The sequence below is a fragment of the Tyto alba genome, unplaced genomic scaffold, assembly GCF_018691265.1.
Source record: "Tyto alba isolate M040663 unplaced genomic scaffold, T.alba_DEE_v4.0 Super-Scaffold_6, whole genome shotgun sequence".
NCBI classification, from domain to species: Eukaryota; Metazoa; Chordata; class Aves; order Strigiformes; family Tytonidae; genus Tyto; species Tyto alba.
This window is the reverse complement of record NW_024881327.1, coordinates 39,164,932-39,179,134: the sequence shown is the minus strand read 5'-3', so window position 1 is coordinate 39,179,134 and position 14,203 is coordinate 39,164,932. Positions and strand designations below refer to the sequence as shown.

Sequence of the window (14,203 nt, the reverse complement as noted above, 5' to 3'; positions counted from 1 at the left end):
ATGTATCTCATACAATTAACATTTTTCCAAATTATCTCAGCATATCAGAAGACAACATTGTTTCCAATTGAATCCTTACATTTTATTATGGAAGCCCATTTAGAGTAACTTAAAATTTAGGAACAGGAAGTCAGGACCAAACTAGTGGCTCTTTGTTAAAAACATTATTTTATGTTAGCAATTTTTAACTTATTCAGGAACACTGTATTAAACTATTCATGAATCACTGAAACATCACAGAAAACATGCTATGAACCTCAAGACTATCAACATCCATATTAAAGATTCAAAGATCAGAATGGGACTTCCAAGGCCTGATTATTTCCCTCCTATGTAAAATACTGAAAGTCCTTAAAACTGAGAATCCTTAGATATGCCAGTGGAGAGTACTTTTGAATTAAACACCTTGTAGATTAATTTAGGGAGTACCCTTAAGTTGCAGAACAGACCATGATAATTGTGATCTTAAATATCATTAAAAACATTGTTATATGTAAATACTTCCTTCAGAAGGAAATGTGGAATCAAGATTTGGTCAGTAAATTATTGTAAAATACAGTTCTAATAAATAATAATATACAACTGACACAGCCATAGAATCTGGCAAGACTTCCAAACTTTCAGCTCTCTTGGTATTTATTTATAACAGATTGAATGAATGGTGAGATCTTATTTCTCTGCCAATACTCACCCCATACTTTCAGTCATTACGTTGCAAGTTAAGGCACAGTGAGCTACAGATTTCAATCAGAAATTAGATCCTTCCTTAAGCAACTCAAATATTTTGCAAACACAAACACCGAAGTTGTGGGACATCCTATGTTACCCCAATGGAAACTGAAAGTCTCACAACTAGCTATGTTTTTACAGTACAGAAGTTGTAGAGACAGAAAAGAACCCACATCTCCTTTTTAAACATAACTTAAATTCATTGTTTTGTGATGTTACACTAGTTCTACCCATGCAAAGACACCCATTTTCTCTGTTCATGTTTTCTGCATACCCTGGATCACCTGCCTTTTGCACAGAAAAAGCTCTTCTAACCATCATAAAAAAAAAAAATATGAGAACTCAGGAGTAGGAATGCATCCCTTCCTATCCCTTCCATCTGCTATCAGAGTATTTTCATATATTTAGCAATTTAGGACCACTCACTGCACTAGATAAATACCTAATTACCTGGATTTTAAGATCAAATTTAGGCAACTGTTTTGTTAAACCGTGGAAATTACTACAATATCTGTTGTTATGTAAAGAATATTTGAGAAATATAAATCATACAGCATTTGCTACAGTGAGTAATCATGCAAAAAACTATAACTGAAGAATTAAGTGATTCACTTTAAAACGTGCAGAAAATTGGATGGGTGATTAATACAGTAGTAGACTAAGTAAGGACACATGAAGGCATGCAGTTTCAGACTTGGTTTACCTTGTAAAAACAGGATTGTGTATACCATATAAATGTTCTTTATGATAACCATTATTACCATTTTCCGTACTGTAATAAAATAAATACACCGAGAAAGACCATGTTAACTGTAAGATGTACTATGTACAGTATGGCTTCTAAGACATGTACATGGATGATGGCATTATATGCAAAGATAAACTGTGTCTGTACAATAGAATATAACTTTTTGTTTGTCACATTCCAGAATTATGGCATAATTATATTTTACATTTTAAAATATTTTTATAGTCTCCCGAAGGTATTTAATTATTTTACTATTCTTGTCAAGTTGGATATTGTAATATAATCTATAAATCCTGGTGAAACAGAACATGTTACCTCTTTTGAAGTAACAAGTTATATTAAAAATATAAACCCTCCCACCTGAATAAAATAATTTTAACAATACCAGCAAAAATGTCTTACGTTTGTATGGGTATAGTGTCGACACTAAAAAACACAGAAAAGGAGGAATAATTAACTAGACACTAATAGCTGAACAATTTTAGCTGTACATGCCCGTTTCTACTCTACTGACTTGTAAACGTGTAATGAAAAATGAGCAGTGTGAAACTGGAGAAATGCAGTGCACAGGCTAACTGAATAATGAGCAAAACAAAGAATAGGAAAAAAAACCAAAAACAAACAAACAGTAAAAACAAAACTGATGTGAAAATATGTAAGAACAGTTATCATAAAGTAAAATGCCAAGTCCCTGAGACAGAGGAACTGCAATTGAAAAAGGAAAGACTGGTTAAGAATAACTAACACAGTAAGAAAGCAAATAATTAATTCAAAGAGATTACAAAGCAGGCATAGTTCACCTTAACAGGCTACTTAGCAAAGCTAATCACTCGCACTTTTGCAAAATATTTATGTAAACACCGTACACAAAGCTCTGAAGACCTCATTCTGAAATTCTCAAAGTCAAAGCTGGCAGTATTTGCAGAGAATCACGGCAAGCCAAGGCAACCAAAGCCCACCTGCATCAAGCACTTTGCAGGCACCAACACAGACCTGCAGCATTGCACAAGAACGTGCAGTTCTAATCTGACAGCACAGAAGATTTAAGGATTATATTGTCTCCATGTGAGGCACTAGAAAAAACATTTAAATCCATTTGCCAATTAGCTTACTTAGGAGTATATACTTACTCATCATATACATCCTCTGTATCCATTCTACGATAGTGTTTGGAGAGTTTTACAGCAAAAATTATGGCAGGAATTAAAAATATTGAAGAACCTCCCAAACCAAACCAGAAGGTATTCTGAAACAAAGCAAAACCCAGGAAAAAATGATCACAGAGAAAATTTATCAGAAAACTACTGAATCTTTGCTGTATATTCTAAGCATTGCTAGAGGAAGAACACAGTAGAAATTTGTTGCACTGGTCTTACGGACTATCTGAAGCTCCTTATACTAGTGCAGAACAGGGCATTTTAAGCATTCTCAACTATCAATGTGAACGAAAGAACACGACCGTCTTACAAATGTAACCAAACACTAATATGTCCAACGTTGCTCAAAGATACACAGCCAGAGTGCCCTAAGAAGATATTGCAGCATAGTCAGCCTCAGGCTAGAAAGTAATTTTGTGTCTCAGCATTCATTTACTAGCCAAATTATTTCTTTCTTCTTTCTTGGTATTTTAAAGTATTTGTCTTCCTTGTGGTTCTTGTCAAAATCTGAGTTTCCAGCACTTTCTCAGGGTACTTTTTAACTTGCTAACTGCAGCCTGTTTGTGTGACTAATTTCATTATCATACAGCTGAACTGAGTTATCACCAGATGTTAAAATGATGATTTTTCAAATTTGATTTGTGTTGGCTGGAGGCACTTTGACTTAAGTTATTCAGCGAAGTTCTATCATCGGAAAAATTTTGGTCCACCATCTCCCACTAGATGGTTAGTAAGTACACAAAGCAGAACAGAAACTCTGTAACATGAGATAATCAATGAATACAATATGATTCTGGCAGGTTAGGAGGTTTTCATGGTAAGCATTATAAAGGTTAAGCACTTCAAGGTTAGAGTGCTTTGGTTTTGACTGATTAAATGCATTTACTGTTGGTATGATTCAGACCTGGCTAAAAGTGTCATAAAGCTAAGTAATAGCTAAGAGGTGGTTTAGGTGGTTTCCAGGCACATGGTTTCTTATTTTATATTTAATACACGCTGTCCTCTTTGCAAGCTCTTTTGGCAAGATGAAAAAGCCAATATTGTCCTTACATACTGCTACCAGTCACGCTCAAAGTCTCCACTGTACAGGTATGAATCAAGATCTGTCTGCTATAACTTAAGTGATAAAACCTCATTCAGGTTTTCTAGATTCCAGGAAAGACACCTGAGAAAGTTTTTCCTTGGTATTTCTCACTCACTTCTTGTCCCCGCCCCATCCTCTTCAGTTAGAAATTTTTACAGCTGAAACTTCAAGATCTTATGCTTCTCCAAACTGGTTCAGAATCAAGCAAACTGAAACCCACCCTCTCCAGAATTTTTATTCCAAACCAATGGTACTGTATTGACTTTGCAATTCAAGTTGGAAGAAATTTAGTAAGAACAGTTAATTTCACAGAATTCTTTCTAATAGAAGCCTAAGTTTAATGAGAACCTAAAACAAGTCCAGCACCGGTTTGGCTTTGGACTTGATTCAGATCAGAACATTTCTTTTCTTGCATAACTTTGGATGTGACACTTTATTATCGTACTTCAGAATAGTCTAGGCAGAATAATTAAATGCAGATTTATGTTCAAAGAACTTCCCACTTGATGCCCCAATTTTGAGTAACAGAAAATATTTCTTACCACGGAATCAGTTATATAGCTGCATAAAAAAATATCTACTGCTGTATCTACCACATTGGCAATAGGCTTGCATGCTGCTACCTCCATGGCAATCTGAAAGAGATTTAAAAAAATACAGTTTGAAGTATCTAACAGAATAAAATAAAAATCTCACAACTTGCTTACAGTCACAGATACTGTTTGCTAAATTGTTATCTCTCACCCTATCCAAATTCAGAATAAATTCCAGTGGGATATGCTATCAACCAAACATCTTGAAAACATCAGCTTACTTTCTCAATGCTGCAGCTCAAGAAAGAAAAATAAAACAAGATGCTAATTGCAGGGTCAGGCTCAGTGCAGTATTAGCACAAATAGTAGATTTTAGGCTAGCCCTGGAGAAACGATACTATGTTAAATTTGCATTTTATTCCAATCAACACAACTCATCATTTCTATTCTACTTCAAACACAACAAAACTATTTATAGAAGACAAGTCTTCCTCTTCATAATAAGTATGAATATCTTACAAACTGAAACTATAAAATATACTAAGTAACATTTTTATTATTATTATTATTATTATTATTATTATTATTTAGGGTTTTTTTGTTTGTTTGTTTGGTTGGTTTTTTTTAAAAACACAGCTTCTTCAATGAAGTAAATGCACCTTACCGACTCCTTGACCCAGCCAATGTACTGCTCAAAGTAGCCAACTACGGTATCCATGTACTTTTTAGTCTCCTAGGAACAGACAAAAATAAGTGAACCTCTATCTCTATGACATCATAGATTAAGGTACTTTGATCAAATAAAGCTTACCTGGACAATAACTAGAGAAGCGTTGTTATTTATGAGAAGCTGAGCAGCATTAACAGCACTAATGACATTTTTCACCTTAACCTGGAGAGGAAAAGACAGAGTTTAATATAAATAAAGCCCTTTCAGGCTGTTACAATGGCTCTGCAGCCACTGTTGGGAACCAACTCTCTTGATAAACCAGCATCACTGTCCTGACAAAACATGCAGTTCCAGACAGAACATGAGCTTGCCCAAGGATTCATGATCACCTGACAGAACTCTCACTACTGAAAAAGGAAGGTATCAGTGGTTACAAACACTGTATTTTCCTGGAACCTCTGTAATTAATTTATATACTAGATCAGTTTTCCATTCTCTTACCTTTCATTACGTGTAGAAATACTTTCATCAGTGTATGTATATACACTACAGCCACATACAGTGCATAGGAAAACAGTGAGCCATATACTATTACAACTCTTGATTACTGGCGCATTATTCTATGCGGTTAGAATATGCTGCTAATCAATATCCAAAAGGGTTGAGACAATCCTTCAATATATTTACAACTCCATAAAGTCTCTCAAAGAATACACAGGAAGGATAATGTACATACAGCCTGAAACTGTAGAGATGTTCCTTAAACATACTTAAGGGTCAAACATCATCCTTTTCTTACCAACACCTTATTTCATGCCTTTTTACATCCCCATCTAGGTTCAAATCACAGATTTTTAAAAGAAATCTAGCTGGTCTGCCACTGTGGATGGGAAGAACTGAGCTAGGTATGGCCCATCAGGCTGTTCTGACTACAACCCTGTCCAGCTTTCAGTTGCAATAAAGGTAATTTTCTTCCTAGTAGGTGGTATAGTGCTGTGTTTTGTACTTATAAGAATAACATTGATAACACACTGATGTTTTAGTTCTTTCTAAGCAGTGTTTATATAAAATCAAAGACTTTTCAGCTTCTCATACTGCCCTGCCAACAGAGGCTGGGAGCGCACAAGAAGCTGGGAGGGGACACAGCCAGGACAGCTGACCCAAATGAGCCAAAGGGGTGATTCCATACCCCATGACACCCTGCCCAGTATATAAACTGGGGGAAGCTGGCCGGGAGACACCATGGCTTGGGGATTGTCTGGGCATCAGTCAGTGGGTGTATTGTATTGTGCAACACTTGTTTTGTATATTCTAATATTATCAATACTATTATTTTCCCTTCCTCTTCTGTCCTATTAAACTGTCTTTATCTCAACCCACGAGTTTTACTTTTTTTTCTGATTCTCTCCCCCATCCCACTGTGGGGCAGGGGAGTGAACAAGTGGCTGCATGGTGCTTAATTGCCAGCTGGGGTTAAACCACAACAGACTCCTAAGTGCTAGAGTGTGGCTGGATTCTTGCTACCAGAGCTGAGACAGGCTGGTAGCAACAGAAAGCTCTGTTGCCAGAAAACTGACCATCCTGTTGCTTATTCTCCCGAGTCTGGCAGAGCATGAAGGCAGCTGGTGTCATTGTGGTGCCAGCACTAGCTGCTACACAGAAGGAAACATGGGCTGCCCTGGGGAAGTCTCTATACAGATCCAGGTTCCCACTGCAAGGCTGATGCTGCAGACGCAGGGTGGTAGCAAGTAAGATGCTAAAGAAACAGGCTCTAGTGGGACCTGGACATTGGACAAAAGGTGGTTGAGGATGTGCATCAAAAAAGCTCTCTTTTCTCAGTTGTATTTGTGCATTTGGTTTCTTAGTTGTCACTCCCAAGTTCTGCGTTCAAGGATTCTAGAAAACACATCTACATTTTTAGGAACATAAACAAACATAATATCTGGAACTGTACTGAAGTCTATTTTATCATGTGACGATTAAGTTTACAATTCATGCTTCAAAAAATGTCCCAAACATTCTTTTTTTTTTTTTTTCTTTTTTCCCCTCCTCTATAAGGAATGGAAAGCCAGGGTAAAAAAAGCTGTGTAGAAGAGATACCTAAATCCCTGTTACTACCTCAATGCATTACAATCTCTTCCAGTAACAGAATAGCTAGAAACAGAAAAAACTGTACTAAAAATATATGCCCTGCATATGTAGCAGATGGATTTAAAACACATAAAAATGTTCCTGTTTGCGAGAGCTGTCTTGTAACTCCTCAAAACAGGGACTGAGAAAAAGAGCGTGAGAAAGAGATAAGGGATGGGGGGGAGCAGATGCCCTCCAAGCTGAGGAATGCCTCAAACACTCACAAGTAATGGAACTATAGTCACGGGGTGAATAACGTGGAGGCTGGAGCTGATAAGGCTGCTCGAATAGCCCAGGGTGCAGCTGGGGGAGGGGGCCCTGTGGAGGCAGGGACGGCTCTGCTCTGCTGCTTCTTGCAAAGTTTCAAGGGCCGTCTGTCCAGTGAATGACCTTTGCTTCATTATCCATGAAATGCATATTAAAGCTGAGGCCCCTGAAAATGCTAATGAAGATTAACAAGATCATGCTAATTATATCATCCCGTGAAGCACCTTACCCCTCCGCATACACGTGATACATAGCTATGTGGGTCAACGTAGGGGATGGACCCAAGGAAAATGTGTATAAATTGAGGCAGGGGGTGAGGAGTGAAAGCAAGCAAGCAATAGATAGAAAGAAGCAAGGAAGCAAGACGGAGGCGTCCCTGTCCAACTTGGATGGGACCAACGCACGACCCTGGACTGGTGATCTCTATACTCTCTCTCGTTTTCTTTTCCCCCTTTTCCCTTTTTAAATACAGGATTGAGTAATTAAGTAATGCAACACACACTATATTGCTTGTCATAACTTGTTATCTACTTAGCCAATTATCATGTATGCAATCAGTACATTGAGGGAAATTAATAAATGTCTGTGCGTGGACTTTGAGATTTGTTTCACCGTTGTCCACTCTATTGGGGACTTATGAATTTAAGTCACTTGTCTCCCTTGTCTGAGCAGGACATGACACTGTTGCCAGAAAGAAAAGCTTACCGTAAGTTCAGATGATGTCCTCTTCAGCAACCTAATGCTCTGATTTAAAGTGCTCTACAGAAAAGAGGGGGGGGAAGGAAAAGATTCGAGTCATTGCTGCAGGTAAGAGCCCAACTGTTTTAACATTATATGCATGCTTTGATCTTCTATAGATTATTTTGTTTCTAACACAACATATCACAGTATATATAGTAACAACAGTTGTATTAAAACTAATATATTGTGGTTTTAATTGTTGAATCAGTATTTCACCGACAGCACTAAGTAGTTATGAATTGTGTACTGGAAGACTTCAGATTTAACTGAAGTTAGTAGCAATAAACTGAGTGTGGTTTATTTGGAGGGAAGAGAGAACAGTTAAAATCAGAACCAAGTGCTCAGAGAATTCTATACTGTGCAATTTCAAAAAGGAAAAAGCACTTACCCTAGCTTTAACATATTTCTTGACAGTCAGTTTTGTAAAAGGAAAAAGATAAGAATAATTAGGAGGTTAATTAGGAAAGAACAGCATAGAATCAGAGTGGAACAGAAGACAATGCTTTTCTATAAGAGAGCTTTGATAGGGGCAGAAATACTGTATCAGATGTTAGGATAAACTAGAAGTCTTCATGTTATGGAGAGCATAAAGCAACACTTAGCATGTATGAGATTCACAGCGTAATCCTATATAAATCAGTGCCTGGCAAAATCAGGCAGAAGCAGCCCTTTCACATCTTCTACAGCATCAATAAAAAAGATTTTTCTTTGGCTCTAAATAGTACCGTCCAAATTTTCCAATTCCAATATTATTACATGATTGCTAAATCCAAGAAATAAAGTGTAAAAGTGATAACTACTTTTATTACTGAAGACAAATGGTAAGCAAAAAAGAAAATGAGTGATTTAGGGTTAGAATTTTGTAAAGTTCTCCCCTACTTCCTCTTTTATTCCTATATAATCACATATAGATAAAAGAAAACGGTTAAGAAAAAGGTCATGATTTTAGACAGTCTTATAAAGTAATAGTATTGTAAGCAGGAAAACTATTAAACACATACTTTAACCAGATTACTGTTCAGTGACACAATGCAAATGCGATCTGTACTTATATAACAGCAAAAGTCCAGCTTTTTAAACTGCATGTAAGAGATTTATAGATTCATATTTTCTATAAATGTTTTAATATTACTTTAGTATTTTACCATAGCTTGCTCTAGTGGAACGACTTGCTGGTTATGAATCATTCGAATGTTATTTGCGTGTCCTTTTAAGGCATTTCCCAGTGCTCCTTTTGGCTGCAAAAAATTCAATTATGCAGAATTGTTCAGTAGTCTCAATGCTTTCCAACAAAGCAAAAAACAATTAAAGTTGCACGTCATACTCATCCACTACAGAACAGCTGATACTAACAACAGGATATAGCAAATTGGATTCCTCAATACAAGGAGGGGAAAAATCACCATGTCAATAATTCAAACCCCAGCAACCAAAATAGCTATATTATGCTGCTTATATTTCCTTTTGGTGGCAAAACCACTTGGCTCCCTGCATACACACTCCTAACTGTTTTGGAAGTGTAATTATGGTAGACCTCAATGCTCAAAGATGTGTTTGCTTCCTGTGAAGTGTTCATGTAAGCAGTCAGCTGCACTCACTGAGCCGCTTCAGGATGCTTCATCTCCTGTACTGACAAGCTGAATCCACCTACCCAACAACACTGTGGGTGGCATTGCTCCCTCCTCCATACCTTGATCCCTTGGTTTGATGCAAGTTTTATTCCATTTGGTCCTTCCAGTGTAAAAACATACATTCAATTTTGTGTAAGTTGCCAGTAAACGCAAACTATGCACCCAAAGTTAATTAATTCCAGAAGTTTTTACTTTATTTTTTAATTGACCGTTCTTGTAAACTTTAAGAGCTATCACTAATAACAAAGTGGGATTATGAAATATGTTTGGAAACCACTATCAGTTTTGAAACAATCTAACTTTTGTAATACATCATATTGTGGGTTTTGTGTGGGTTTTTTGTTTGTTTGGTTTTTTTACATTTCATATATTACACTAAATAGCATCAATAGGAAGAAATAAAAATGTACACTATGACAGCAAATACATTTATTATTGTATTTTTCTTTTTATTTTATCTGAAGAAATTACTCTGTTTGATCTATTCTCAATCCTAACGCTTCCTTTAGATTCTATTACAAAAAGGAACAAAACCCCAGTCTACCATCACAATATATTTTCCTTTACAGAGCTTTGTAGCATATACCTTTGAAGAGACATCTCAGAGGCAATTCTATGTAATCGTAATTCTATGTCACGTGTTTGAAGAATCTCAGCTTTCACTTAGAAAACAGCCCCAAAACAACTGCAGAAACTCCCCATCTGTATAACCTTACAAATGGCACAGTATAAATTGAAAAAATAGAAGTGAAGTGTGGCCAAAGCTACTGATATCTGTCCACGTTAGCGGACAACCTACATGAGTAAATGTATGGCTCACCTGTGGTGGTTGGGGAGGATGCTAACTACAATACAAAAAAATCACGAGCAGCCTAACCTTAACATGAGTATACATGTGGCAGAAAGAAAATAAATGCAACAGGTGTGATTAAAGTATGCAAAAAGCTGGAGTAAACACACCAGGAACCTCTACTGGTGCCCTCCTCTCCCTGGAACAGGGATGGATACCTGATAAATTCCAAGCACCACGGTCTGTCTCTGTTGTCTGTGCCCCTTAGTGAACCAAGTGACTGTAGTACGTATACAGCATAACTTTCTCCTACATGGCAATGCAGGGATCTGCCCTGGCCAGTGTCCCATATAATGTCCAAACTATGACTCTCATTTTGAAAAAACTAAAGTGACCTTGACATCCAAACAAACATATCAACTGAGAATTCACTATCTGTTAACACAGCTGTGTCATTCTGCAGATTCATTTGTGGGCAACATTGTAGCTACACTCTCTGATCATTGTCCATGTGTCTGCATTCAAAAAGCCCTTCAGAGCAGACAGGATCTCTTTTGTGCATTCTCCCTCCACAATAGAGCCCCAGTTCTCATTAAAGCCCTCATGAGCCACCACAGTATTAATTTTATTGCTAATCGCAAAATCTTCTCCTTGCTAACTGGAAGAAAATTAATTCCTATCATCTCTTCCACCATGATCTAACCGATTTTTTCTTCCAACTGGGACCCTGAAATGTAGGCAGCGTAACAGGAAATACTCAGAGTATTCCCCTCATTTCTTAAGCAAACAGTAGAATTCAATAAATTATACTTCCAAGGCAGAAACTGTACAACAGTTAGCATATAAAAAAAATCAGTAACTATCAATATTTAAAATACAGCTCATAGGCAACATTGTTCTTGCAAATTTTTCCTTACATGACAATGCATCATGTATATAAGTGTCTGAAGTACAACAATCCTCCCACAGGAAGTCTAAATACTTGGCTATGTATTTATACTTACATAACATATAAACAATATGTTTTATGCATTACTGTATTAGTGATTTAAACTTACCAGCTGGTCTGCTCTTGCTTCTAAGTCATTAGCAAATGATAGAAGATCAACCTTGGTAACACTTTTATTGATCTGAAACAAGATGTGAACAGTAGGGAAAGAAAAGAGTATGTTCTTATTGCATATACAGACTGCTTGCACTTAACCACACCTACTTTGTCTACCCATTATTTCTTTAAATGTTTATTGACCTTAACTTCTGGAGTGATTTTGCTCCAAGTTTTGTCATTCTTCAAAACACACCCTTTCACACAAAAGCAGATTTTTCTCTGTTTTGCCCAGTGTTAAACAAATATTTCATTTTATGCTTTGTCCACTTATGTCTTTAGTTTACTACACTCACCTCTGTCAAATATGCTGCAAAGTTTATCCCTTCTATTCCTGAAGAGCTGAAATTCAGAAGATTCTCCTTCCCAATTTCATCCAGCAGAATGATTTTGCTGAGGTCTATCTGAATATGTTCAATTTTAAGTGCTACATCTTCTGTATACTGGGAGGGAAGCAAAATAAAGCACAGTAGTAGTTTGCACCCAGTGCATATTCTTCTATAGCACACCACCCTGCCAAAAGCATCTTGCTTTTGCTGATTTACTACTTCCATGAAGAAGCACACATTGATTTTTGTTTGCATCAACTTAATCTAATTAACTTCAATAGAACACACCAGGTAATGTTCTTTCCTTCCCTGTAGTATCCACAGTCTAGACATGTCATGTTCTAACCTACCTATGCATCCTTCATACCAATGAATTACTTTCCTTCCATTGCATTTTAAGCAGGCTTCTCTGAATAGTTAGTCCCTCTTAAGAGGAGGCTAAGATAAAACAGAATTCTCTTTCCCCTCCAGGAAATGTTATCCTTAAAAATTTTAAGTTCTACCCCTGGCCCTAATCAAGGAAACCTAGAAAATCAGTATCTCAGCTGTGGCCAGGACAGACACTGCTGTATTGGCAACAGGACTGGATAAGAATCCTCTAAATATGTTCAGTGATGTCTATAGATGACTTCCTCATTGTTACCTGCAATCTTCCTGCACTGCAACCAAACCTAAAATATTACTACTTCTGCACCCTGTGCAGGACAGTAGATGAGTCGTCTGGAAACCTGACCTCCTTTCCAACCTCCACCATTAGCCAGTTGCAGACACTCAAATTTTCTCTCTTGGTGAATCTTCCCTGTTCATTTAGTTGTATGTTATTTGGGGCAGGGACTGTATATAGTAAGTGTAGGCACCATGCCTGGCAGAATGGAGCACGGATCCCCTAGGGGTTGCTGTAAGGAAGATAAGTATTCTAGGCAACCCCAAAATTAATGCGGTCATGTATTATTACAATTTAACTGAAAAGCTTTTATTTTATCCCAACCCCTTCCCACCAAAATCAGAATCGTTCTTAGGAGCACCGAATATCATAGCCTGGATCAACAAAAACATAAATCTGACTGGAATCAGAAGAGAACACATCAAGAAAGGCCTTTTATATAAAGAGCAAAACTCTCATTAAACACAGTAGGCAGCCTTTGGAAGATGCTAGATTCGAACCTTCTATGCAAGTTTCAAAATTAAAAACAACACTACTATCAGCACCCATAAAACAAGCATATCAGAAAACCTTCCATGGGCCACCGAGACTGGTAAAGAACGTCTTATTTATAAACAGATCTCTTTCTTTCAAATTAGCTTGGACAGTTCTTGCCTCCTTGCAGGACCTACTGTATATAAAAAACAAAATCTACAAAACTCAGACATACTAGACTGTGTTTAAGAGCAAATACCTCTCCAGCCTTCAAAAATAATCACTCGTATTTTCTTTACTTACCGTACTAATATTTAGAAATTCATTGATATTGAACAGGTGTTCTAGGTGAAGGGAAGTATAAATTCCTTTGTTTTCCTTGCAATCACTATAAAAATAAAAATACATACATCAGCCTAAATACCACCCTGAGGACCAAGTGTTAAGAGAATGATTAACAATTTTTTCATAGTCTACGAAAATCAGCCCTTTAAAAGAAAAAGTTCTGGCTGTATTTTAAGCTAAATCTATAAGAAATCAAGTAACTAATAATTTCTGCAGGTCCTAAAGATGCAAAATACTTTATCAAAAAGCTCAACTAGTATTGATATACAATATTGTGCTAAGACTACCTCTAATAATTCATATATAGGAGAAAATTGCTTTTGCTAGTGATTCACTAGAAAATTAGAATGTCTTCTGGAAGATGTGCAATTTTTGCCTGTGCTGAAAATATGAAACACACTGCAAAAACATTATGTATAAATTGAATTAAATCTTGGTCATAACTTTAATACCTGTACACTTTTTCAAAAGTCAAGTTAATATCTGGATTTTTAAACAGGATGCCAGAGAGATAGTTTTTCCAGTCTTGGTTTAGTAAGTATGGAGTATCCAAAACCTAGAAGACAAAATTCAGTAATGTTACTATAATTCTGAGTTTTCAGTTCATGATCTTTTGATATATCCCCATATCTAAGCTTACCACCCACTAATGGAAATACAGGGAAAACAGGGAATTCAACCTCTCTGGTGCAGAAAGTGAATATTAAAGCTCCATGTCACCAAGAAATGCTGAATCACAGAAAAATTTATCTCCAAAGGAAGAGGCATGCAGTATTTATACTGCAAAGCAAATTAAACCCAGAAAG

The 14,203-nt window shown here is 36.7% G+C and overlaps 1 protein-coding gene across 11 annotated transcripts in view; it reads right to left on the bottom strand.

The window, feature by feature from the left end:
- The window catches only part of PROM1 (prominin 1), a 67,529-nt gene that overhangs the window by 4,844 nt on the left and 48,482 nt on the right, over positions 1-14,203 (bottom strand). For 5 of the 11 annotated variants that reach the window (XM_042807865.1, XM_042807869.1, XM_042807863.1 and 2 more), the window contains 11 exons: positions 13,850-13,953; positions 13,356-13,440; positions 11,882-12,028; positions 11,539-11,610; positions 9,205-9,297; positions 8,448-8,474; positions 8,024-8,077; positions 5,063-5,143; positions 4,916-4,984; positions 4,261-4,353; positions 2,608-2,723 (listed from right to left, as the gene is read on the bottom strand). In XM_042807865.1, the coding sequence (XP_042663799.1) occupies positions 2,608-2,723; positions 4,261-4,353; positions 4,916-4,984; positions 5,063-5,143; positions 8,024-8,077; positions 8,448-8,474; positions 9,205-9,297; positions 11,539-11,610; positions 11,882-12,028; positions 13,356-13,440; positions 13,850-13,953 (941 nt within the window). Of the gene's footprint in view, positions 1-1,432; positions 1,502-1,879; positions 1,904-2,607; positions 2,724-4,260; positions 4,354-4,915; positions 4,985-5,062; positions 5,144-8,023; positions 8,078-8,447; positions 8,475-9,204; positions 9,298-11,538; positions 11,611-11,881; positions 12,029-13,355; positions 13,441-13,849; positions 13,954-14,203 lie in introns of all 11 variants that reach the window. The other 6 variants (XM_042807870.1, XM_042807871.1, XM_042807868.1 and 3 more) reach the window with 3 other exon arrangements.